This window comes from Balaenoptera musculus, chromosome 15 (genome assembly GCF_009873245.2).
Source record: "Balaenoptera musculus isolate JJ_BM4_2016_0621 chromosome 15, mBalMus1.pri.v3, whole genome shotgun sequence".
Lineage (NCBI taxonomy): Eukaryota > Metazoa > Chordata > Mammalia > Artiodactyla > Balaenopteridae > Balaenoptera > Balaenoptera musculus.
Window position 1 is genome coordinate 28,319,780 of NC_045799.1, and position 23,780 is coordinate 28,343,559.

The 23,780-nt window shown below is 50.6% G+C and overlaps 1 protein-coding gene across 1 annotated transcript in view; it reads right to left on the reverse strand.

The window, feature by feature from the left end:
• Window positions 1–4,250: 4,250 nt before the first annotated feature.
• RSPO4 (R-spondin 4) overlaps window positions 4,251–23,780 on the reverse strand; it is a 39,102-nt gene continuing 19,572 nt past the window's right edge. The window contains exons 2-5 of the mRNA XM_036826723.1: window positions 11,393–11,581; window positions 10,551–10,691; window positions 7,730–7,915; window positions 4,251–4,354 (exon numbers count right to left, since the gene is read on the reverse strand). Coding sequence (XP_036682618.1) covers window positions 4,251–4,354; window positions 7,730–7,915; window positions 10,551–10,691; window positions 11,393–11,581 — 620 coding nt within the window. The remainder of the gene's footprint in view (window positions 4,355–7,729; window positions 7,916–10,550; window positions 10,692–11,392; window positions 11,582–23,780) is intronic.

Sequence of the window (23,780 nt, forward strand, 5' to 3'; positions counted from 1 at the left end):
GCTGGGACCCTCCTCACCCATCTCATTCACACTCCCTCATTCTTCAGTTCCCAGCTTGGCTCTCTAGTGCTGGGGGTGGAGCTCCCTGATCCCCATAGGCTGTAGGCAGATTTGCTGTCCTTTCTCCTATATCCCGTCCCCTGTGCGGGGCCTTATCACACCATCGTATTGACTTGTCCACAGAGTGATAGCTCCAGGGACAAGGTCTGGGTCCTTATCACCAGCACTCAGCACAGTCCCAGGCACTTTATACATATTTATTGAGTGGATGAAGAGATGAGATCAATGACTTTTGAATGACTTTAACTTGAGCCTCAATTTCCTCTTCTATAAGTTGGCTTTCAGGGATGCTGTGAAGGTGGCAGGAAATAAAGGATGTGAAAATGTATGTGCATAGGAAGCAGTCAGAAAAATGGGAGTTAGTATACTGAGGAGAGAAAAGCGAGGAAAATGAGATACTGCCCCTAAAGCACTTAGCAGTGTCTGGCATTATTAGTCATCATTATCATTATTACTATTATTTTTGTTATTATAAGAATGCACATTTCCTGAGCCAGAGGGACCACATAGGATGGTTTTCATATACGTGGAAAAGGAGATATATGAAGCTCCACGAGTGGGGGGCGGGGGCGCTGTTTGTCTTGGCAGGAGGACCATAATTGCCGCCATCATGGAGACTGGCTATGGGATGTTGGGCGGGGGTTCTCCGCTAGGTCGGTTTCCCCTCTGTGCAAGAAATGGCCTGGGCCCTGGACCTCTGAGGTCTGACCCTCTCCGCGCTGCTGCGAACGCCAGTCATCCGAAGCCACCATCGCAAGCGGTGTTGTTCGGTTATGAGCCTGTTCCTGGTTGGGTGACGCCCTCTAGTGACAGGACGTGGGTAGGACAGGCACCGTGGTGCCCCGTCAAGCAGGTGCGGAGTGAGCCCAGGCGGATGCAGAGCCGGGGCGAGAGGGCCTTAGCGGGCCTAGCTGGAGTGGGCCGCTGGAGGGGTCAAGCGGGAGCTCCTAAATCTGGGCTAAGCTGTTAATTCTCTCCCACTGGGGTAGCATCCGGAGGGGCCAGAAGCCCGAACCTCCCCCGTACTCTGCCTGACAGTCCTCTCTTGCTGGGTGGCCCCATCAGTTTCTGAGCTTCTCTCTGAGTTTGGCCTCTGAGAGGCGGTTACCTGGGAGGGTCTCCTTCCCAGTAAGGGGCCTAAATCCCCAGGAGAATGTGGGAGAGGCTGGGATTGGTAAGGATTAGGAGCTGGGGGTCAGGGAAACATCTGAGATCCAAAGGTTATAGGAGGGGCTTAGGCTCTGAAGAAACTTTATCTTCTAATTTGAAAACATTTAGAAAAAAATCTTGTCCACAGCCCCCAACTGGGGCAGAGGACCAGGCCCCCTGAGGGAAAGAACATGGCCAGGGGATTGCAGGACTGGAACTTTCCATTCCTATCTTTGTGTCTTAGAATTGTGGAATTTAGAACATTCAGCATCCTAGAATTTGAATCTTATCAGAAAACTCCATTTATAATATAAACTTTGTAGAATCAGATTATTGAGCCTTGAGGTCAGAATCAAAAGTGCAGCCCCCTCAAATTTAGACCCAGTGATCTGGGACTGGAAGTCATCTGAGAGCTGCCCTCTCCCCTGATCTTGTCTTGGAATGAACGTTTGCTCTCACTGTCTGTTCCTAATTTGTTCACAATTAGTAAGTCTGGGCGGAGCCCTGAAATCTGAATTTTTAGGAAGCACCCAGAGGATGCTCTTGGGCCATCCAGCTTGGGCAATGGATTTAATCCAGTTATGCCTCCTCTTCATCCATCAAACGGGGGCACCGAGGCCCAGAAAGAGGAAATGATTTGGCCTTAACCCCGCAGATTGCCAATGACAGGCTGGGACTTGGACCTGTGCCTCCCAGTGCTGAGGCCCCTCTCACCAGCAGCCCAGGAAGTTTAGACGGCTCTGTGGAATTGTCACACCTCCTAGGTGTCCCTGACCCCTCAGACATGTCATATAGCACACAGATAGGTTCCTGGGGTCTCTCCTGTAATCTTGGGGCTGAAAGGCACAGGAGTGGGGGGAGCACAGGGTTGCTCTCTTCTGCCTCTGGCCGAGCCCCCTTCTTTTTTAAAATTTATCTATTTATTTATTTTTGGCTGTGTTGGGTCTTCGTTTCTGTGCGAGGGCTTCCTCTAGTTGTGGCAAGCGGGGGCCACTCTTCATCGCGGTGCGCGGGCCTCTCACTATCGCGGCCTCTCTTGTTGCGGAGCACAGAGTCCAGACGCGCAGGCTCAGTAGTTGTGGCTCACGGGCCTAGTTGCTCCGCGGCATGTGGGATCTTCCCAAACCAGGGCTCGAACCCGTGTCCCCTGCATTAGCAGGCAGATTCTCAACCACTGCGCCACCAGGGAAGCCCCCCAAGCCCCCTTCTTACAGGAGGCCTGGAGGGGCTGAGGGCCCAATTCTCCTCTCCCCCCACGCCCCCCACCCAGTCCCTGGCACACCCTGGCCCTCTTGGCCCCGGGCATTCCAGAGAAAACCACCCCACATCATTTAGATTCGGCTACTCCAAACTCATCAGCATCATGATTTCGTAACACCTGCTTGATGCCCAAGAAGCATTTGCGAGTTTCTTTCTTTTCACTTTATTAAAAAAAAAAAAAATAGTGGGGTATTGAAACAACAACAACAGAGCATTTCAGAGGCACAAACTTTTGCAGAACAGAAGCTGGTGGCCTGGCCAGGCAAGGGGCTCTTGCTGACCTCAGGGAGGTGAGAGGGGGATTGAGGCCTGGGAAGGGGCAGCTTCCTCAGAATCTGTTGGAGGCAGTGCTAGGGGATCCCCATGCACCAGGCGGAGGGAGGCCTGAGGGTGGGCGCTGTCTCAGGTGGGGATGTGCTACTGCATCACCTTTAGCCTCTCCTCCAGCCAGCTGACAGCCCCAATTCCCACGCCCCTGGGGTCTCACGCTCTCCCTGGTCCTGGCTGCTGGAAACGCCAATGTGAATTGGGAGCACCGCTTCCTGGGAGTCAGGGGAGCAAAGGAAGAAGGAGGCACTTGATGGCGGGACGACAGGCAGTGAGGAGACGCCTCCTCCTGCTCTTCCGGCTGGTGTGCGGGGGTCGCAGGCTGGGGTCTTGGGGTGCTGTGGGTGAGTGGGGGAATCTTTCCCTGCTCCTGATCCGACAACTTCCTTCCTCACCTCCCCAAGGGCTCCCGAAGTTTCCTCTCAGCTCTGGGTGTGCTGAGCGGGGCAACCAACAGGTGGAAGGCACAGCCCCTGGGTTCCCTGTATGACCTTGGGCAAGTCCCTTCTCAGGCCTCAGTTTCCCCAGCGGTACAACAGGCAGGAGGAGCCAGGGGCGAACAGAGTGGCCTGGATGATCTCAACGTTCCTTTCAGCCCCCATGGCCTCTTCTAGGATGGGCTGGTGGTTCCTCCAGGGATGACAGCCCCACCTGATGCAGGACATGGGTGTACCGTGGGCTCAGGAAGCAGGGGCCAGGGAACTGTGAGAGGGAGGGTGCTGAGGGAGCACTGATGAGGGCAGCAGGCAGTTCCCAGGAGGGTGACTCTGTGCCACAGGTGGGCACGGGGCTGGTTGACCAGCCAGAGGCCCCGTCGTGGCTCCTCCGTGAGGAGACATCTTATCAAGTCCCAGCTGGGGCATCAGGAAGCCCTGAGACTCTTCCAGGCGGTTCCCAGGGGAGCTGGTGGCTGAGGGCTGTGGAAATGCCTCCAGGGATTGGCCAGAGCTGGAGGCACCCACAGCTCCGGGTTCTGGGGTCTCCTCTGGAGCAGAAGCGGGTCTCTCAGGACTCAGTAAGCCTGCCTGGGCTGTGGCCTGGGCCCTGCTCTTAGAAACACCTTGTCTGCAAAGGGGTCAGGGAGGGTCTGGGAAAGGCCTAGAAAAAGATGTTTGCTTTCTTTAAGGAGGAGACAGAGAGCGAGGGGGGTGAGGGGTGGAGTGCACAGGAGTCGGTCTCTGTCTTAGTGCATGTGTGTCGGGGGGAGGGACGCAGTGAAGAAGAGAAGAAAAACAGGTGGAAAGAAAAAGATAAAAGGAAAGAGAGAAAGAAGAGAAAGCAGGGGAGGGAGAAGGGGAAAACAGAAGTGGAAGAAATGCAGGAAATAAAAGAAAAAAAGAGGGGAGAGGTAGGTGAGAAACAAAGAGAAGAGAGAAAGAAGAAGCAGCAGCAAGAGAGCGAGGGGCGCGAGAGAAAGCTCGCGGCTGCTGGCGGTCTGGCCGCGGGCGGCGTGCCTAGGCGGGCGCTGGGCGGGGCCTCCCTTCCCCCCTGCCGTCCAGCTTCCGGTCCTTGCGCGGGCGCCGATCTTTCCCGCTCTTCTTCTGGCTGGGGTTACTCTCTGCAACGAGAGCGCGGGGCGTTGTTGCTGAGCCCATCCTGACAGACGACAGTGCCCCCCACTCCCCGCAGCAGGCTCGGAATGTCATGGGGGTGCTGACCCGACAATCCCTCCTTTTCGGAGTTGGGACGGCAGCATCACTTACCCCAAACCGGACACTCCCCTCAGTTCCTCGGCGGCGGGCGGGGAGGGCGCTGACCTGCTGAGCACCACCCATGCTGGGCATCTGCCCCAACAGGCCTGGAGGTCCACTGTTGGGACCCCAGTTGGGACTTAGGGTGGCCTCGAGGGGGCGCCCATGACACTCCCACGTGCACCCACTGCGCGGTTTACAGGGCTCTTCGCTGGAGACTCAACACCTCTCACCTGGGTCCCGGCACCAACCTTCCCACTCAGCTTGGGCCCAGCTCTGCCCTCCGAACGGCAACAGTAACGTCAGCACTTATCTGACGCTCCCGCTGAGTACGTCACCCTCACAACAGCTGGCAAGCAGGCGCAGGCCCACTGCCCCATCTGACGCCGTCACCGGGGTCTGTACCTCACCCAGTTCCCACCGTGGGGAGTGGATGCAAACCCCAGACCTGCCTCGGGAGCCTGACCCCATTGCGCCCCACTCCCCATGCCCCGTGGAGCTGGGGTGAGTTTCTAACACAAACATCTTATCAAGTCCCATTTCTCAGGTGAGGTGACTGAGGCCCAGGAGGGGCCTCGCTTAACTCAGTGGCACAGCCTGGGCTGGAGTTCTGGGCATCACTTTCAAGTGACTCCTCACTCACTTGGAGGAAAAGACCACGTTGTCTCTGTGGCCTCCCCCCACCCGCCCCAGCCCCCTTGCTCACACCGTCCTGGCCACTGGCAGATTCATGCCACCTCCACACCTTTGCACTGGCTTTGCCCTCCGCCTGGAATGCTCTTCCCGTTGTTTTTTGTCATTATTATTATCAACAGGTGAGAAGACTGAGGCATGGTTGGGAGCAGGGCCAGCCCTAAATTTCTGTTTTAAAAGTGTCTCCACATCCAGGCCATTTTCACCCATCGTTGGCCCCATACTCTTCTCCCACAGGAGCCGTGTGCCCCCTTGAACATGAAGAAACCGAGGCTCAGGGAACCACTTCCCAAGGTCACAGGGTGAGGCAGTTAGAGAGCTGGGAGTGGCAAGGGGAGGGCAATTTTATTACCTGAGTATCAGCTGTGTGCCTGCCTCCTCTGGAGTCAGGGCTCCTCCCTTCTCAGGGTAGACTCAGGGTCATCCCCTGAGACCTGGCTGCCCGCTCTGGGGCCCCCTACACCCACTCCTGGGCCCTTCGGGGGCGCTGAAGCCAGGCGCTCCTCTAGGCTCCTGCTGACTGTGTCAGCCCTCAGGGGAGGAAAGCATCTGGGGGATGGGGTAGGGGGCTGCCTGAGGGGCCCTTGCCAGCTGTGAAGGTGGGAAATGGGGTGAGAGGCTTTGGGTCCCCACCCCTTCCCTAGGCCTGCCTACCCACCCACCCTGCCATCCACAAGTGTTGACTGAGCACCTACTATGTGCCGGGCCCTGTTCTAGGTGCTAGAGCGGGAGCTGGAAATAAAGAACTTGCTTTCACTGGAGGTCCCACTCTATCGAGGAAGACAGACATTAAACAAGTAAAGAATGTGCATGATCATTTCAGGAAGATTTAAGAGCTGTGACATGACATGATGGAAAGTGACTCTTGGTTGGGGGAAGCTCATGGAAGGCTCTCTGAGGAGGGACATTTGAGCAGATGCCGCAGGGAGCCCACAGCAGGGCTGTTGTGAGGATTAAAGGCATCATATTTACAAAGCACTTAGCACAGTGCCCAGCATGTGATCAGCGCTTTATGAATGTTTGCTGCTGTTGCTATTGTTGTTATTATTCTTATTGTTATTATCTGGGGGAACAGCTGTCCTCTCTCAATCCCTCCACAGCCAATCAGCCACTAGCTCTCAGATGCCATGAGAGATGTGGCCATAGTGCTACAGAGACCTGTCCGTCTGTGTGGGTGCTTCCTCAGGTCTGGGGTCTCTTAGTTTCTCTGGTCCCATCTCAAACTCATCCTCTGTCCCCAGCTGCCCACTATGGCCCTGAGGGGCCTCCATCTCTGTTATCTGCACTCCCAACCCAGACACCACAAGCCCTTATGAACCCAGGGGTGCCCCTGGGTTTGAGTCCTGACTCCACCCCGACCCAGTGAGCCCCAGGTGACCTGGCTCCAGGGCCCTCACCCTTACCGTGGCTGTAGATTCTTCTTTGCACACAGACCTATGTTTGAATTTCAGGTCCACCCTTCCCTAGCTGTGTGACCCTTGAGCAAGTGGCTCAACCTCTCTGGGCCTTAATCTCCTCACTGGTAAAACTAGAATAATAACAATACCCACCTCATAGTGTCATTGTGCAGATTAAATGACTTAATGAATGTAGAGAATTATCACAGTGCCCCGTGCATAGTAGGTGCACAGTTAACATTAGCTAATGCCACATTATTACTACTCACTGTTTACATCTTACCCACACACTCTGCGGCCTCTCTTCTATTTAAATCAGTGGTTCTTCATAGCCCCTGGGGTATTCTGGAACTCTGCGGTGATCTCAGTTGTTACAACGAAGGGGGTCCCAGGGGCATTCAGTGGAAGGGGATGGGGGGGTGCTGCGTGGGACAGTCCCCCAGGAAGAAGGCCCCATCCCAGCCAGTTCTCTAATGGCTGCTCCAGCCTCACGCAGGGACCTCAGAGTTGAACTCTGTCTCGTGTGTGAATGCCAAGTGTTTGCGAACACTTGTCCCATTACTGAATATTCTAGGGCTGCCAGCGTGGTGTCAATCGAGAAGTCAGACAGTTTTGTTGGACTTTACTAAGAGCTGGTCGCCATTTGGGAATTTGCGTCTCTTATGGCAACACAGCCGTGCATGAGGCCCTGACTGTGGATGGTTACCACTTTCACTGTGATTTGACTTCGGTCAGTACTCTCTGGTGTGTTGGGCCCAAGCGCTGCCATAATGAAATTTCTTTTATTTCTCTTTTATAGTTAGGCACCATACTGATTTTTTAAAAAAAGACCAGTGCAAATGGGTCACATCATCCATGACTTTGTTTCAGAGTGTAAAGAGGGTGTCCCAAGTCCTTTGACAGGAGGTGTCAGTCTGAAAGGGTCGCAAACTCCCGCTGGAAAGGGCAAGCTTGATCTTCCCAAGGGATCTGGGACTGACCCCAGTAGGAGGACACCAGAGGGGGCAATGCTCAAGGCACAGAAAGGTGTGGCTAGTGGGGGGCTTTCAGGCAGCCTTACAGGGACTCTTTGTGGGGGCTGTGTCCCAAGGCCACTCAGAGCCACCCTGGGCCCTGCCTGCTGCTGCCCCCCGTGCCCGGCCTGGTGCTCACCTCCTGGGCAGGGCCTCCGAATGGGACATTGTCTTGACTCAGACAGCACCTGGCAGGTGGCTGGCTCCTCCCGCCCGGCCCGGCCGGCCTCCCGCACGCGGGTCTCCAGGCCCCAGGCTGAGCCGCAGGTCTTCCCGTTGTGTGTGCAGGGGCTCCAGCTGCCCCAGGGGCCCGGCTCACACTCCTCTGTGAGGTGGAGAGACAGACAGACAGATGGGGTCAGCTGGCAGTGAGTGTTCCTCAGATCAAGGGCAGGGTCTGAGCGGTTCAGTTCCCTGAAGACACCATCTCCTCATGCAAAGGAGTCACAGGCTATTACAAGGAGCAGAGGGGGACGTTTAAGCAGCTATTTGTAAGAGCCTGGGATGAGAGCTGTACTAGAGCAAGCACAGGCTGCTGCGGGCCAGAAGCCTGAGGGACCGGTTGTGTGGCTTTAAAGGGGAAGGCTTCCCTGAGGAGGTGACAAAGGAGCTAAAGGGAGAGAGGACTTCTTCATCAGGTGGTGATGGAAGGAAGTGCATGCGGGGCAGCTGTGCACAGCCCGGGGGCCTGGCCACCCTGTGTGAGGGACGAGGAAGCTACACTGGGGGTGGAGTGAAGGTTCAGGAGGGGAGGGGCAGGAGATGAGGCTACAAGGTCAGCTGGGAGGCCCTGGGGCCAGGACCTGGATTTTGAACTTGATCTTGTGCCTTTGATCAGCTGTACAAGGTGGGAGCTACACTGTGCTGTTGTGAGGAAAAAGGAAGTCATGGACATAAAAGGTCTTAGTAGGGAGAAATTTTCAAAATATATGAACATATATAGTATTCTTTCACATTTGATTCTTTTAAGAGTCCCTGAAAGGTAGGCAGAGAATAGGGCAGCTATTAATACCCCATTTTGCAGATTAGGACACTGAGGTCTAGAGCAGGTGAGGGGCTTGCTAAGGGAACAGAGAAGGAGCTCACAAAACAGAACTGCAAGTGTTTAAGATCTAGTTGGGCCCAGAAACCAGCTCTCCAGACCTTAGAATGATGGTCCTTCACAGATGCATTCATTTGGGAAGCAAAAACTGAGCACCTACTGTGTGCACATGCTGTGCTGGGTGCTGAGGTGCAGCAGGGACAAGACAGACCTTGCTGGTCTGTCTGCTGGTCTTGGGTCTGCCTCCCAGAGTTCACTGTCTAGAGTGGTCAGGCTGGAAGGCAGGGTGCTCTTACAGTGATGGGGAAAAACAGGCAGCTGTGGGAGACCAGAGGGTCCCAGCCTGGGTGACCTGGAAGGCTTCCTGGAGGAGGAGACTCCTGATCTGAGTCTTGAAGTAGGAGTGGGGAGGTCAGCCAGGCTCAGGGAGGGGCAGGAGGGAGAAGAGCTCCAGGTGAAAGGAATAACCCTAACAAAATCCCCAGTGTGACACTGCCCTCCATGGGGAAGTTGGAGCACGGACTCAAATGGAGAAAGAAAAAAATGATAGGGGTGGAGAGGTGGCAGATGGGGACCAGACTGCCCATAGCCTGGGGGCTCTACCTGAGGACAATGGGAGCCACTGAAGGGCCTTGAGCAGAAGAGGAGCCTGATCAGATTGTCATTTTGAAATAATCACTCTTGCTTCTGGAATGAGCCAGCTGGGCTAGAGGCAGTGAGACCAGAGGCAGGCAGGTAGGCAAGAGGCTGTGGCCAAGATCCCAGCAATGGGCAGAGGGTGGGGAGAAAGGGATGTGTGGGGATGGGGTGGGGAAAAGGGGGAAGGAGGGGTGGGGCAGGTTTGGGAGCTTTATTCTGTTTCATTTTCCCCAGAGTTCTTTTTACCACCTAACATCTGTATTTATTTTTGTGTGTCTTCTGTCTCCCCACTAAAATGTCACGTCTATAAGGGCAGAAGTTTGTGTGTTTTGTTCACTGATATGTCCCCAGCTACTCTGAAATTGCCTGGAGCGTAGAAGATGCTCTAGTAAATATTTCCTGAGTGAAAGAACGAGATTGGATTGGATGTAGGATGAGAGAGAAGAGCCCACAGTGATGGCCGGAGCTGGTTATTGATGGAGGAAGCCCAGAGGAAGCACCAGGCTGGGGATGGGGAGGGAGGGAAGGAGGCATCCATAGAGCAGGTGAGGATGTGAGTCTGCTGCCCATGGAGAAATGCAGCTGAGGACAGTGAGTTAGGAGCCATCAGCTTTTGGAATGACCGTGAACATGTGCCCAGAGAGAATGTATAGGCAGAGATATGTGATTTAGGTGAGAACACTGGAGAATAGCCTTGTGTAAGGACAGATCACAGAAGAGGGGCTCACACAGGAGTCTAAAAAGGAGTGGTGGGAAAACAGAACAGTAATGACAGCTAATATGATGTGTAATAGTAATGACATGTGTTGAGCATTTGCTGTGTTAGTTACTGTATTAAGTACTTTAAATTGTATTAATTTACCCCTTACAACAACCCTCCCCCATGAAGTAGGTTCTATGTTCTATTGTAATTTTTTTAACATTTGGAGAAACTGAGGGACAGAGAGCTTAACTGACTTGCTCAAGGTCACTAATGGGTGAATTTTAGAGCTAGCATTTGAACCCAGGCCTTATTCCAAAATCAATGCTCCTCTTCTGTGCTCTGTGGCCTCTCTTGGCAATAATTACTGATGTAGATGTTGGTAGTAATAGTAATCATGATAGTGGTGCTTATGATGGGTCTAGTGTATTGAAGGGTTCATATGTGTACCTGATATGGTGTTGGGCCCATCACCACGTGACATTCTCCTATGATTTCTTCCAGGTCTCCTGACACCCCTCAACAGCCCCTGCTCCAGGGAGGGAGGGGACAGGGCAGGGTGGGGATGCCCCCACTCACCCTGGCACTCCCGTGTGCTCTGCTGGGCCGCGGTGCCCGGCGGGCAGGTGGGCAGACACTTTCCCTTGTACAGGTAAAACCGCCTCTTGCACTGGATGCAGAAGTCCTGGCTGAAGCAGCTCTCACATGTGGCCCCACATTCTGTAATACAGCCAGGGCCACCTTTGGTGAGGGTGGCTGCCCAGGGAGGGGATCCTCTGGGACTGCCTGGGACTGGGGAGGGCCTCTGAATAGCCCAAGCTCTGTAGCACTGGGGTCTGGATTCAGTGTGTCCTTTGAAACCCAGACTTGTCCAGGGTCAAACTGGGTTGCATTCAAGAACTCTTGTTCTCATTTGAACTGAGGCTCATTGGGGCAGGTGACATGTCCAAGGTAACATGGTTATTTTGATTCCCTTTCTCATTTTAGCCGAGGCTCAGAGAGGGCAAGTAACTTGCCTAAAGTCACACAGTAAATCTGGACTGGGAGCGAGGACTCCCTACTCCATTTCCATCAAAGCTCAGAGATGGTCATGATTTGTCCAGGTCACAGTGAAAATTAGAGTTAGGAGTTAGGGCTCCTTTTCCCATTGAGCTAGGCCCAGAGAGAGTGAGTAGCATGCCAAAGGCCACACAGCCAAACTAGGGTAGAAGTGAAGGTCCCCTGTCCCCTTAGTGTTGAGCCCAGAGAGGGCACTGACTTGCTTGGGGCTTCACAGCCAGCCTGAAAGCAAGCAAGTATCTCAGAGTCTGGGCTCAGGCATATACTACTTCCCCTGGGGCTGCGTTGGGCTAGAGGTAGGACGTGGGCCAGAGATGCTCAGGAGCACAGTGCTAGCACAGGACAAGGGAGGGGCCACATACTTTTGCACCTGTTGACCTCCTGGCCGCGAACGCCGAAGTAGCCGGGGGGACAGTCATGCACACACTTGCCGTACTGGCGGATACCTTCCCGGTGGATGAACAGGAAGAGCCTCTGCTGGCAGGTGGAGCAGCCATTCTCCTCTGAGCAGATGACACAGCCTGTGCAGTTGCCCCCCAGACCAGTGCCCACTGCCAGCCAGACCAGGGTGGAGGGTGGGGAAAGGAAGAGAGAGATAGTCAAACCATATGCGTGAGCAGCTCAGACTGTCTCATTGGTATAGCAATTGAGCACATGGCCACCCAAATGACTACATTTCCCATGCAACTAGATGTGGTCATGTGACCAAAATCTAGCGTGTTATGAGGTAAAGCAGTGTGTGCAACTTCTAGAGAGCTTAAAGGGCAGGGGCATACCCTTTGTCATCCCCTCATCCTTCCTGTTGGGTGGAATGTGAACATGATGGCTGGAGCATGAGCAGCTATTCTGGATCATGAGATAGAGACCATGTGTTAAGGATACTGGAGAAATAAGATAAAAAGATCCTGGGTCCTCGAGGAAGGTAGAAGTGCTGCATCAGCCCTCTTCTGCCTGTGCAGACTGTTACATGAGAGAAAAATCAGTATCTATTTTGTTCATACCACCGTTATTTGGAGTCCTCTGTCACTCACAGACAAACTTGATCTTCACTAACACAGTGTGTATTTTTGACTGTGTGTGGGGTGCACATGTCTGTGGGGGAGCCCCTCACCCTCCTGCTGCCTTTCTGAGCAATACCCCATTCCTCACTGCCACCATTATCAAAGGCTCCCAAAATCATCAAGTATAGCAAGTGGAGGAAAGGAACTTTTTCTTGTTCCAGAATTGGCAACCAGGGCCCAAAACTGGGAAGAAAGAGGTGGAAAATACCCTGGAAAGAGAGCTTCTCCAAGGCTTATAGGGCGTCTCTGCTGTCTGACCACCACCTGATCAAGCTGACCACCTAGAGAGGGGAACTCAGGGGACTTAGGAGCTGTCAGCCCGGGGAAGGGGGAGTGCTGTGGCTTTCCCTCTGTTCCCAACCCCCAAACCAAGAGAGAGGAGATGCAAGGGTACCCCTCACAGAGACGGATGCCTGCAAAAAGGGGTGACCAGCACCTCATGCCTTGGTTGGACATGAACCTGTGTGGCAGCTCTGCAGGTCTGCCCCGTCCAACGTCTCTTTGAGCAGAGAAAAGAGATCAGGAGAGAGAAGGGCCAAGTTGGGAGGGGGAGGCAGCAGAAGAACCTGCACATCCTTCATGGCAAGCAAGGGGGTTCTCAGCAGCAAGGGCCCCCTAGGAGTAGCCAGGCTTAAGTGCTGTTGCTGCTGCCTCCCCAAGAAGGCTGGTTGCTGGCAGGTGCCCCAGCAAGAGGCAGCAGGGCAGACCATCGGGGGTAGATGGTAGTTGGGGAGAGTCAGAAAGTGACCAGGTGTCATTAAGGGACAGAAGAGGACCAGGTAGCTTCTTAGACACAGCGATTAGGGAAACATGAAGTTGTTTCATGTATGTTAATACTCCATCAAGGTCAGCCTGTTTAATAAACTACTTATACACTTTGGCTCACCTGAGGCCATGGCCACCTAGCAGGGGACATTCTTGACTCTCCAGCCTCACCCCCACCCCCTTCCTATTGGTGCCCCATCTTCCTTTCAGAGAAATTCCCTGTTGTGAGAGGCCCTGGAGAAGGGCAAATCCTGGTGCCTGCCCCCAGGAACAGAATCCATGGAGGCCTGGCCCTTCTTCAAGTCGACAGTGGGTGGGCATTGACCAAAACCTGGCCAATCAGATACGCCTGGTAATAGGGCTGAGGCGACTGTAATAGCAACGCAGATGGTGACAAAGCAAAACTCTTACTAACCACTGTCTCTTGGAAGAGCTTAGAGGTCACTCAGCCCAACCCCTGCCGCTTCACTGGGGACGCTGAAGCCAGAGGAGGTGCAGCCTTCCCCGAGGTCAGGTAGCCAAACAGCAAAGAAATTCCAATTAGAGCTACAGCACTATTTGTAGAGTGATATTTCAACATGCTGCAGAAAAAAGAACCCAACAAGGACCCTCCCCTGACCTCGGAGGGTGTGGTGTGTGTGTGTGCGCGCGCGCGCACGCGTGCACAGGTGATGGGTCTCAACTAGCATCATTCATCACTGGGTTTTTGTAGAGAGTTGTCTCTGCCTCCTGCTGCATCCTTGGTCCCGGCAGTTGGTAGGGTGCCCTCTAGTGCCTCCATGTTGTAATGGCACCTCTGACTTTTTGATTCTGATGGCCTCACTCAGGCTTTTCATCATATCTCTAACTCACTAGAAAGAGCAGTAATGTTCCTCCCACTTCCCCAAGGTCACGGGCATAGAGACTTGAATGCTAATTTTATGAATAATAAGTGATGACAACTAGAGTTTGTACAATGCTGCTTTAGAAAGATCCAAACTTGATGGTTCTTAAACTTGACTGTGCATAAGAATCCCCAGGGAGGCTTGTAAAGTATACAGGCCCAGGGATGTGCATTTAAACAAGACCGAAATAGATGTAATTGGCATTGTGGGAGTGTCTTCCCTGCTCACAATCTCCTTTCCCTGAGAACAATCTCCTTTCCCTGAGAACCAGACGTGGCAAATATTCTTGTACTGCATGACCCTGTCCCCTGGCCAGTGGTGGACAGGCTGTACCAGGGCCTGACAGTTCATCCAGGCTGGGACAATTAGACCATCTCTCTTGAGAATTTTGATGGTGGGTCGACAGACAATGGTCTAGGATGGCCTCTTGACCTAAGGACATTTGTAGGAGGGCAGGGTGGCCAGTGTGAGAAGCTTTGGTGAGCACTAGCATCTGTGGCACCTTTCTTTGCTAACAGAGGTCCCATCTTTGACTTTGAGGTTCATGTGGAACCATCTCTGTCCAGATGCACTTAACCTGGGATTAGGCAGTCAGAGAATCAGGTCCCCTTGACTGCAGTGATTGGTTCAGACATAGGCACATGTTTCAACTAGAGCTAGTCTTAGGATTGAGTGTATGTGTGTGTGTGTGTGTGTGTGTGTGTGTGTGTGTGTGTGTGTGTTTACACTCTATTTGGATTTGAGAAGATGTAGACCAGAGCTGGTGGGCAACGCATGCGGGGTGAGTGTCCCGAGAATGGAGGCCACACAAGAGATTGTCTGTGCACCTGGATCCACCCCTGGGAGGGTCCATAAAGTCTCTTCTTTTCTAAAGCCATTTTGAGTAGGGTTTTCTGTCACATGCAGCGAAAGACTCCTGACTACACAGAAGCAGAGAGAGAGAAAAAAAATAAATCAGATGCAGGGAGAGAAAAAAAGCAACCAGAAACTTCATGGGCCCTAGATGGTCAGACAGAGTTTCTGACCATCTTCCAAGCCCAGGTTCCAGTCCCCCAAGGCTTGGCTCACCCCAAAGCTCCAAAGAAAGTCACTAGTTCACTTGAGCTAGCTCTCCTCCTGTCAAATTACAATCAAAATGATGTATCTCACCAGATGGGTGGAGCCCAACAGATCATGGTGGAGCAGCTCTGCTTCAGCAAGGCCAAGGGACCTGAAGCACTGCCCACCCGGCCTGACCATGGCACGCCAAGGGACCCTGGGGTTGTAGGGAGCACAGTTTGAAAACCCCTGGCTCCTTCTACACCTCAACTGCATGCTGGCCTTCTTTGCTGCCCTCTAGCGGCTCTGATGCGCATTTCTAAATGAAGTATTTGAGCTCTGATTGCAAGTTCCCCGAGCTTTCCTGGGACATCAGAGGGGATGGCACCCCCTGTGATTTCCCTTAATAAGTATCTCCCATAATTAAGACCATCCTCCCCTGGTCAAAGTGCCAGTTGTACCAAAAAGGATGGCCTTGTGTTGCTCCAGCAGCTGGAGGGGCTTGGAATGACATCTGAGTGATATTGTCTTTCCCCAAGCACCCAGGGGATAAGCTGAGACTTGGATGTCCATTTTATGGAGAGTGACAATGGGGTTGGCAGTTTACAAAGGGATGCAGGCTTATAACAACTCTGAGTACGTGCATTAGCCCAAGGTTAAGTGATCCATCCATCCATTCATTCAACAGTTACTGAGCCCCTACTTTCTGTGAGGTCCCGTGCTGGGGGCTCGATGGCTATGAAATGTGGCAGCAGCTGTGTGATTACGGGCAAAGTACTTTAACTCTCTGGGCCTCAGTTATTCTAGCTGTAAAAGGAGGGATAATGCTTAACTTGCAGTGTTGTTGTGATGAAAGGAGATGGTACATGGAAAACTCTTAGCTTAAAGCCTGGCAGCAGACTTCTGATAAATTGGGTATCTTGTTATTATATTGTTTTCTGCCCTCAAATACCTAAGGACATGTATTATGGTCCAGGTGCCCAGGTTCAAATCCTGGCTCCACCACCCACTGACTGACCTTGGTAAGTACCTTCATCAATGTGGGCCTCAGTTTCCCCATCTGAAAAACTGTGGCAACAACCCCTACTCCCACACGTTTTGTTATGAGGTGTGTGCAAGCAGCAAGTGCCTGGCATGTAGTAGGTCCTTCTCCATAAATATAAGTTCCTTTCCTGTTCCCTCACTGTCACGATACATGGTGGGATTGTCAGCCCACATTCGGACCCTCCTCCCCTTTCACTGGTGAGCAGACGGAGGCCAGAGGCATTGGTGGAGGACAGCCACCAACCACCGTCTCCAGGGAGATGGTCTTTCATCCTCAGGGTGGTGAAGGGCTCAGGGCAGAGACAGAGGAGGCAGATTTGGTCTTGGGTGAAGGGCAGGTTTTTCTTTCTATTGGGATCAGGGAATGACCTGTGCTCTTTGAAACGAGGGTTCCCAACCTCAGAGTCATCCACAGCCTGAGAATGACCCCAAGCCCCTTGTTTAGATAGGAGTCAGTGGTTCAGTGTTTGCAAGTGATCTCTATATTTTTTCATTTAGGGATTTGAGTAGATTCAGGGTCATCTCTGCATTATCATGCCTCCCACCCACCTTCACTCTGCAGAGCTTTTCCTGAGGGGGTCAAAAGGCACAGGGAGACATCTTGGACCCTGAAAATTACCTCTTTTCCCCAGACAGGCTCACCTCCTCAGCAGTCCACAGTGAGTCTGCCAATGAAAAATCCTCAATACCCAAGCCAAGAACTCCAGCTACACACTTAAAAAAAACTAAAAAAAAAAAAAAAAAAAGATTTGCCACCATTTAAAAAATCAGATTTCACACAAGAAGCTGGAATTTGGACTTCTCTGGAAAAGGTGATGAATACCTGCTAACACTGGGCCTGCATTCCTGCAGGGCAACATTTGGTTGGAGTTCCATAGATGGGGCATGTGCTCTCCAGTTTGCCAGTCCCCACCACTCCCTATTGCTGCCCCTGACACTGAGGGCAAAGGTCAGCTGCCATGTATTATTCCCCTCGAGCTGCTGTTTATCTTGTACCTGCTTCATTCATTCACATTAGAAGGCCATGTAGAGCAGGGGTTCCCAAACTTCGGCACGCATCAAATTCACCTAGAGGGCTTGTTAAAAACACAGATTGCTGGGCCTTCCCCCAGAGCTGCTGATCCAGTAAGTCTGGGGTTGGGGGTGGGGGCTGAGAATTTGCACTGCTAACAGGTTCCCACTTTAAAGTGGAGTAGCGTTAAGAGCCAGACTGCTTGAGTTCAAACCCCAGCTCTACCCTTTATCCTTGCCCATGTGACCTTGAACTAGTGCCTTAATCTCTCTGTGCTTCAGTTTTCCCATCTGTAAAATAGAAATCATACTGGCCAACCTTACAGAACCTTGAGGACCTGAGCAGGCTTGACACTTAACAAGGGTCTCAGTAATGTTACTATCGCCACCTGCCACGCCTCCATTGGTGTTTGTGATCTTGGACTTGCTTTGGCAATCAGTGCAGAACTTTTAATTTGATGTCAACATTTTTGGGGTAGAGTTTCTTCATAATTGGGATGTGCCCAGGGAAGTGTGTTTTGCATGAGAACATTGTGTGTCATGGTGGACTAAAGGATTTAACACAGCTGTCCCGAAGGACTCCCTGTGGGTGAGGAGGATGGGGAAGAAGAAAAAGAGACCGCTGCTCCCTGCCCCAAGGCAGTGCAACCTGAGGAGGGCCAGGCCCTGCCCTGGGCCCTGCTATGTCCTTGAGAAGGATCCAGAACCATGTAGGGGGACCCCATGCAGAGAGTGATGGGCAGTGCCTTCTCCGACCCCTGCCTGGCAGTGTGGGATGCATGTCACCGATAACCAGAGGAAATAAACAACATCTGGGCTCCCGTCTGCCTGCTCAGACCGCCACATATGGGAGGCAGTCACTGCCACTGGAGGCTGGCTCAGAGGACCCCAGGCACATTCCTGCCTCGGGGGCAGATTGCACCATCCCCAGCAAGGCACGGGCCCTAGAGATGACTCCAGGTTTGGAGACTCCTGCAGGTGTGGGGACATTGAGATGATCTCAGCTTTGCAGCATGACAAAACACCATTTTCTGGCTGCGTGATCTTAGGCAAGTGGCTTCACTATTCTAAACCTCAGTCTCCTCTTCTGCAAAATGGGGACAATGGTAGTAGCAATCACCTCCCAGGCACTTGTGAGCTCATCCATGCAAAGGACTTAGCACAGCTCATGGCTGATGAATGAGCATTATTTTATTACTTGATTCATGGGAGATACATGAGAGGCACCCCAAGGTGCTCACTTGAGGGCTGGGGCCCAGCTTGGCTCATTCTCCTTCAAATTTCCACAGTCTTGCACATTGTAGGTGCCCACTATTTCTTAAAAGAAAGAATAATGCATGAATGAATGATGGCTTAATAAAAGTTCTCAAAAACTGTTCTCAGGGAGGCTGCAGTCTAGTTGGGAGAACTAGGCCCATACATTGCAAAGAAAGCTGATGATGTCTGCCCAGCAGAGCTCAGAGCCAGGGGCTGGGCACAGACGGCAGTCATCAGGGATGGTTTTCTGGAGAGGCAGATGTGGGGACGGGAGCAGGACTAGTCTGTGTGGGAGAAAGAAAGGTTTTTAAGAGAGGTGAGTATATGACAGTATATAAGTTGGTGGCAGGGAGGGAGCCTGGGCAAGGAGCAGACAGTGAATCCCTGCTAAGGTGTCTGTACATGACACCAAGCGGTTAATGGGTAGGACCCTCAGAATATAGTAACAATAGGCACACATCCAAAATGGAAACCTGTAATCCTTTCCCCTCCTTCCCCGCAAACCTGCCTCTCCTGTCCATCTGGGTGAATGGCTACTCCACTCATGGTCAGAAATCTTGGAGTCACCCTGCCTCTCTTCTTGCCTTCCTGTCCCACATGGAATCTATCAGAAATTGGTCTGCACCAACACGTTTTTCCCCCTCCCTCCCAATCATCGCTTGCTCTGCTCCAGCCATGCTGGCCTCACCCTTGCTGTTCCTCAAACATGCCAAGACCACTCCCTCCTCAGGGCCTTTGCACTTGCCCCTCCCTCTGCCTGGAATGCCCTCCCGACGTGCATCCTCAGGGCTTACCCCACTTCAGGTCTCTGCTGGAACGTCCCCTTCTCTGTGAGACCTCCCTGACCACCTCGCCTGAAGTAGCACCCATCCCTGCATCCTTGTCTCACCCTGCTTTGTTTTGCTTTGGCATTTATCCCCACCTGATACGTGAGGTGTTTGTTTGAATTTTTGGTGTCTCTGTCCCACCACTGACAGGGGAGCTCCGGGAGGGCAGGGATAAACCACAGCATGCTCCACAGACTCTTCAGCGCCATGCTTTGCTCACTTAAATTATCCTGGCGAATGTTGCACATCACTGCTTCATCCTTGTTTAGAGCTGCTTACCATTCCATATAGAGATGCTGCGAAATTAATTTAGGTATAATTATCATATCTATTTCAGAGAGGAGGAAACTGAGGTCCAGGGCAGTGCTGCTGCTTGCCTGAGGTCACTTAGTAAGAGGACCCAGGCGGTGTGACTGCAGAACCTGAAGGCTTCATCTCGAGGCCACACGGCCTCCCAGCTGCCAGTGTATCCCAGCACCTCCTTTAATCCTCCACACAGAATAACAGGTCCCCTTGCTAAGGCCTTGCTAGGTTCCCAGTGCTGTGCTAAGGCTACTGCCTCCTTCAATGTCCATTTGACCTTGACTGAGACAGGAAATTAGCCAAACAGTGGGAGTACATGTGTTCCCAGGACAGACCCTGCCTCTTCTGCATCTCTCATTCATTTTCCCCTCATCCCGTGCTCACCTCCCCTCATTTCCATGATGTGGGGCAGATCAGTACCTGCGTGTTCAATCAGGGGTGACATGCCTATTTCCCTGTCCTTCAGGTCCCCTCTAAGCTCTCTACAAGTGATTCTCTTGCCACCCACCTGGGTCTGGGGAGGTGGGGAAGTGCCCTGCCCCAGCCCCTGCTTGAAATCCACACAGAATCCTTTTCAGACATCGGCTTCCATGGGCTGGGGAGGTGGGGAGATGGAGGCTGGTAGTGGAGCCAGGGTTCATACCCACATCTGCTGTTTCCCAGCCAGTGGTGATCCTGAGATTTAAATCCACATCAGAATCACTTGGGGCTGCTTATTAAAAGCAGAGGCACCTCCGTCCCTCGATATATGCTGTTTGTTTAACGTGTACAGTGCTGTGCCTGGTGTCGTATGTGTATGAACTTGCGTGATTTTCAGAAAGCACTCTGCGAGGTCAGCCAGGGCTTCCCAAACTCTAAGGAGCACACCAAGTGCCCAGGGACCTTGGGTTCAAGTGTAGAATTTGATGCTAAATTTCTGGGCTGGGGCCTGAGATTCTGCTTTTGTACAACGCTTCTGGGGGATGCTGATGGTGCTGGCCCCCAGACCTCATTTTAAGAAGCAAGAAGGCAGGTGCTGTTATTATTTCTTATTTTACTGAGGAGCAAACTAAGGCTCAAAGGCCAACAACTGTAAGTCACAGAGTTAGACAGAGCCCCCAAACTCTACTGTGTCACAGTGCCTGGCCCTGCTGGCCTGACGATGGATGAGAGGTTGTGCTGATATTTGGAAGGGGCAACTTGACCTCTCTTACCACTCATAGGAGGGGTATTTTCCCAAGTGGCGCAAGTGGAGGACAGTCCCTGCCAAGCCCAGCATGGCAAGAAGAAGAGGGGCTGGGTTTGTGTGTCCTGAGCATGTGTGTGCCTCTGAGACAGTGGCAGTGTGTGCAGACAGATGAGACCCATACCAAAAGGATTCTAGTGCCTGGAGGTTGAAGCACGGAGAAGGCCTTGGCTGTGCTGCCCCTGCCCAGCCCTCCTGCTAGGCGGGAGAGGGTGGACAGTCCAGAGCGGGCTGCTTGTGCCTGGAATCCCTCCCCACATCAACCCAAATCTCTGCTTCCTTATCCCGTAACAACCCACCCTGGACCCACAAGATATGGTCTGCCTTCATTAGCCATTCATTAAGGGCGGTCACCTTTGTGTTCCTGATGGGAGCACTGGGGGCCCTCAGCAGCCCAGAGCATCTGCCAGAGACCTTCAGAAAATCATCGCTGCTTTAAAAAAAGAATTGTTGGCAGACAGCAGAAGCAAGAAGAACTAAAATCCTGCAGCCTGTGGAACAAAAACCACATTCACAGAAAGATAGACAAGATGAAAAGGCAGAGGGAGGAACAGATGAAGGAACAAGATACCAGATGAAGGAACAAGATAAAACCCCAGAAAAACAAATAAATGAAGTGGAGATAGGCAACCTTCCAGAAAAAGAATTCAGAATAATGATAGTGAAGATGATCCAGGACCTCGGAAAAAGAATGGAGGCAAAGATCGAGAAGATGCAAGAAATGTTTAACAAAGACCTAGAAGAATTAAAGAACAAACAAACAGAGATGAACAATACAATAACTGAAATGAAAACTACACTGGAAGGAATCAATAGCAGAATAACTGAGGCAGAAGAACGGATAAGTGACCTGGAAGACAGAATGGTGGAATTCACTGCTGCAGAACAGAATAAAGAAAAAAGAATGAAAAGAAATGAAGACAGCCTAACAGACCTCTGGGACAATATTAAATGCAACAACATTCGCATTATAGGGGTCCCAGAAGGAGAAGAGAGAGAGAAAGGACCAGAGAAAATATTTGAATAGATTATAGTCGAAAACTTCCCTAACATGGGAAAGGAAATAGCCAACCAAGTCCAGGAAGCACAGCAAATCCCATACAGGATAAACCCAAGGAGAAACACACCAAGACACATAGTAATCAAATTGGCAAAAATTAAAGACAAAGAAAAATTATTGAAAGCAGCAAGGGAAAAACGACAAATAACATACAAGGGAACCTCCATAAGGTTAACAGCTGATTTCTCAGCAGAAACTCTACAAGCCAGAAGGGAGTGGCATGATATACTTAAAGTGATGAAAGGGAAGAACCTACAACCAAGATTACTCTACCTGGCAGGGATCTCATTCAGATTTGATGGAGAAATCAAAAGCTAAGAGAATTCAGCACCACCAAACCAGCTCTACAACAAATGCTAAAGGAACTTCTCTAAGTGGGAAACACAAGAGAAGAAAAGGACCTACAAAAACAAACCCAAAACAATTAAGAAAATGGTCATAGGAACACGCATATTGATAATTACGCTAAACGTGAATAGATTAAATGCTCCAACCAAAAGACACAGGCTTGCTGAATGGATACAAAAACAAGACCCATATATATGCTGTCTACAAGAGACCCAGTTCAGACCTAGGGACACATACAGACTGAAAGTGAGGGGTTGGAAAAAGATATTCCATGCAAATGGAAATCAAAAGAAAGCTGGAGTAGCAATACTCATATCAGATAAAATAGACTTTAAATTAAAGAATGTTATAAGAAACAAGGAAGGACACTATATAATGATCAAGGGATCAATCCAAGAAGAAGATATAACAATTATAAATATATATGCACCCAACATAGGAGCACCTCAATACATAAGGCAACTGCTAACAGCTGTAAAAGAGGAAATCGACAGTAACACAATAATAGTGGGGGACTTTAACACCTCACTTACACCAATGGACAGATCATCCAAAATGAAAATAAATAAGGAAACAGAAGCTTTAAATGACACAACAGACCAGATAGATTTAATTGATGTTTATAGGACATTCCATCCAAAAACAGCAGATTACACTTTCTTCTCAAGTGCGCAGGGAACATTCTCCAGGATAGATCATATCTTGGGTCACAAATCAAGCCTCAATAAATTTACGAAAATTGAAATCATATCTAGCATCTTTTCTGACCACAACACTATGAGATTAGAAATGAATTACAGGGGAAAAAACGTAAAAAACAGAAACACATGGAGGCTAAACACTATGTTACTAAATAACCAAGAGATCACTGAAGAAATCAAAGAGGAAATCAAAAAATACCTAGAGACAAATGACAATGAAAACACAACAATCCAAAACCTATTGGATGCAGCAAAAGCAGTTCTAAGAGGGAAGTTTATAGCTATACAAGCCTACCTCAAGAAACAAGAAAAATCTCAAATAAAAAATATAACCTTACACCTAAAGGAACTAGAGAAAGAAGAATAAACAAAACCCAAAGTTAGCAGAAGGAAAGAAATCATAAAGATCAGAGCAGAAATAAATGAAATAGAAACAAAGAAAACAACAAAAAAGATCAATAAAACTAAAAGCTGGTTCTTTGAGAAGATAAACAAAATTGATAAACCATTAGCAAGACTCATCAAGAAAAAGAGGGAGAGGACTCAAATCAATAAAATTAGAAATGGAAAAGGAGAAGTTACAACAGACACTGCAGAAATACAAAGCATCCTAAGAGACTACTACCAGCAACTCTATGCCAATAAAATGGACAACCTGGAGGAAATGGACAAATTCTTAGAAAGGTATAACCTTCCAAGACTGAACCAGGAAGAAATAGAGGATATGAACAGACCAATCACAAGTAATGAAATTGAAACTGTGATTAAAAATCTTCCAACAAACAAAAGTCCAGGACCAGATGGCTTCACAGGTGAATTCTATCAAACGTTTAGAGAAGAGCTAACACCCATCCTTCTCAAAATCTTCCAAAAAACTGCAGAGGAAGGAACACTCCCAAACTCATTCTATGAGGTCACCATCACCCTGATACCAAAACCAGACAGAGACACTACAAAAAAAGAAAATTACAGGCCAATATCACTGATGAATATAGATGCAAAAATCCTCAACAAAATACTAGCAAACAGAATCCAACAACACATTAAAAGGATCATACACCATGACCAAGTGGGATTTATCCCAGGGATGCAAGGATTCTTCAATATATGCAAATCAATCAATGTGATACACCATATTAAGAAATTGAAGAATTAAAACCATATGATCATCTCAATAGATGCAGAAAAAGCTTTTGACAAAATTCAACACCCATTTATGATAAAAA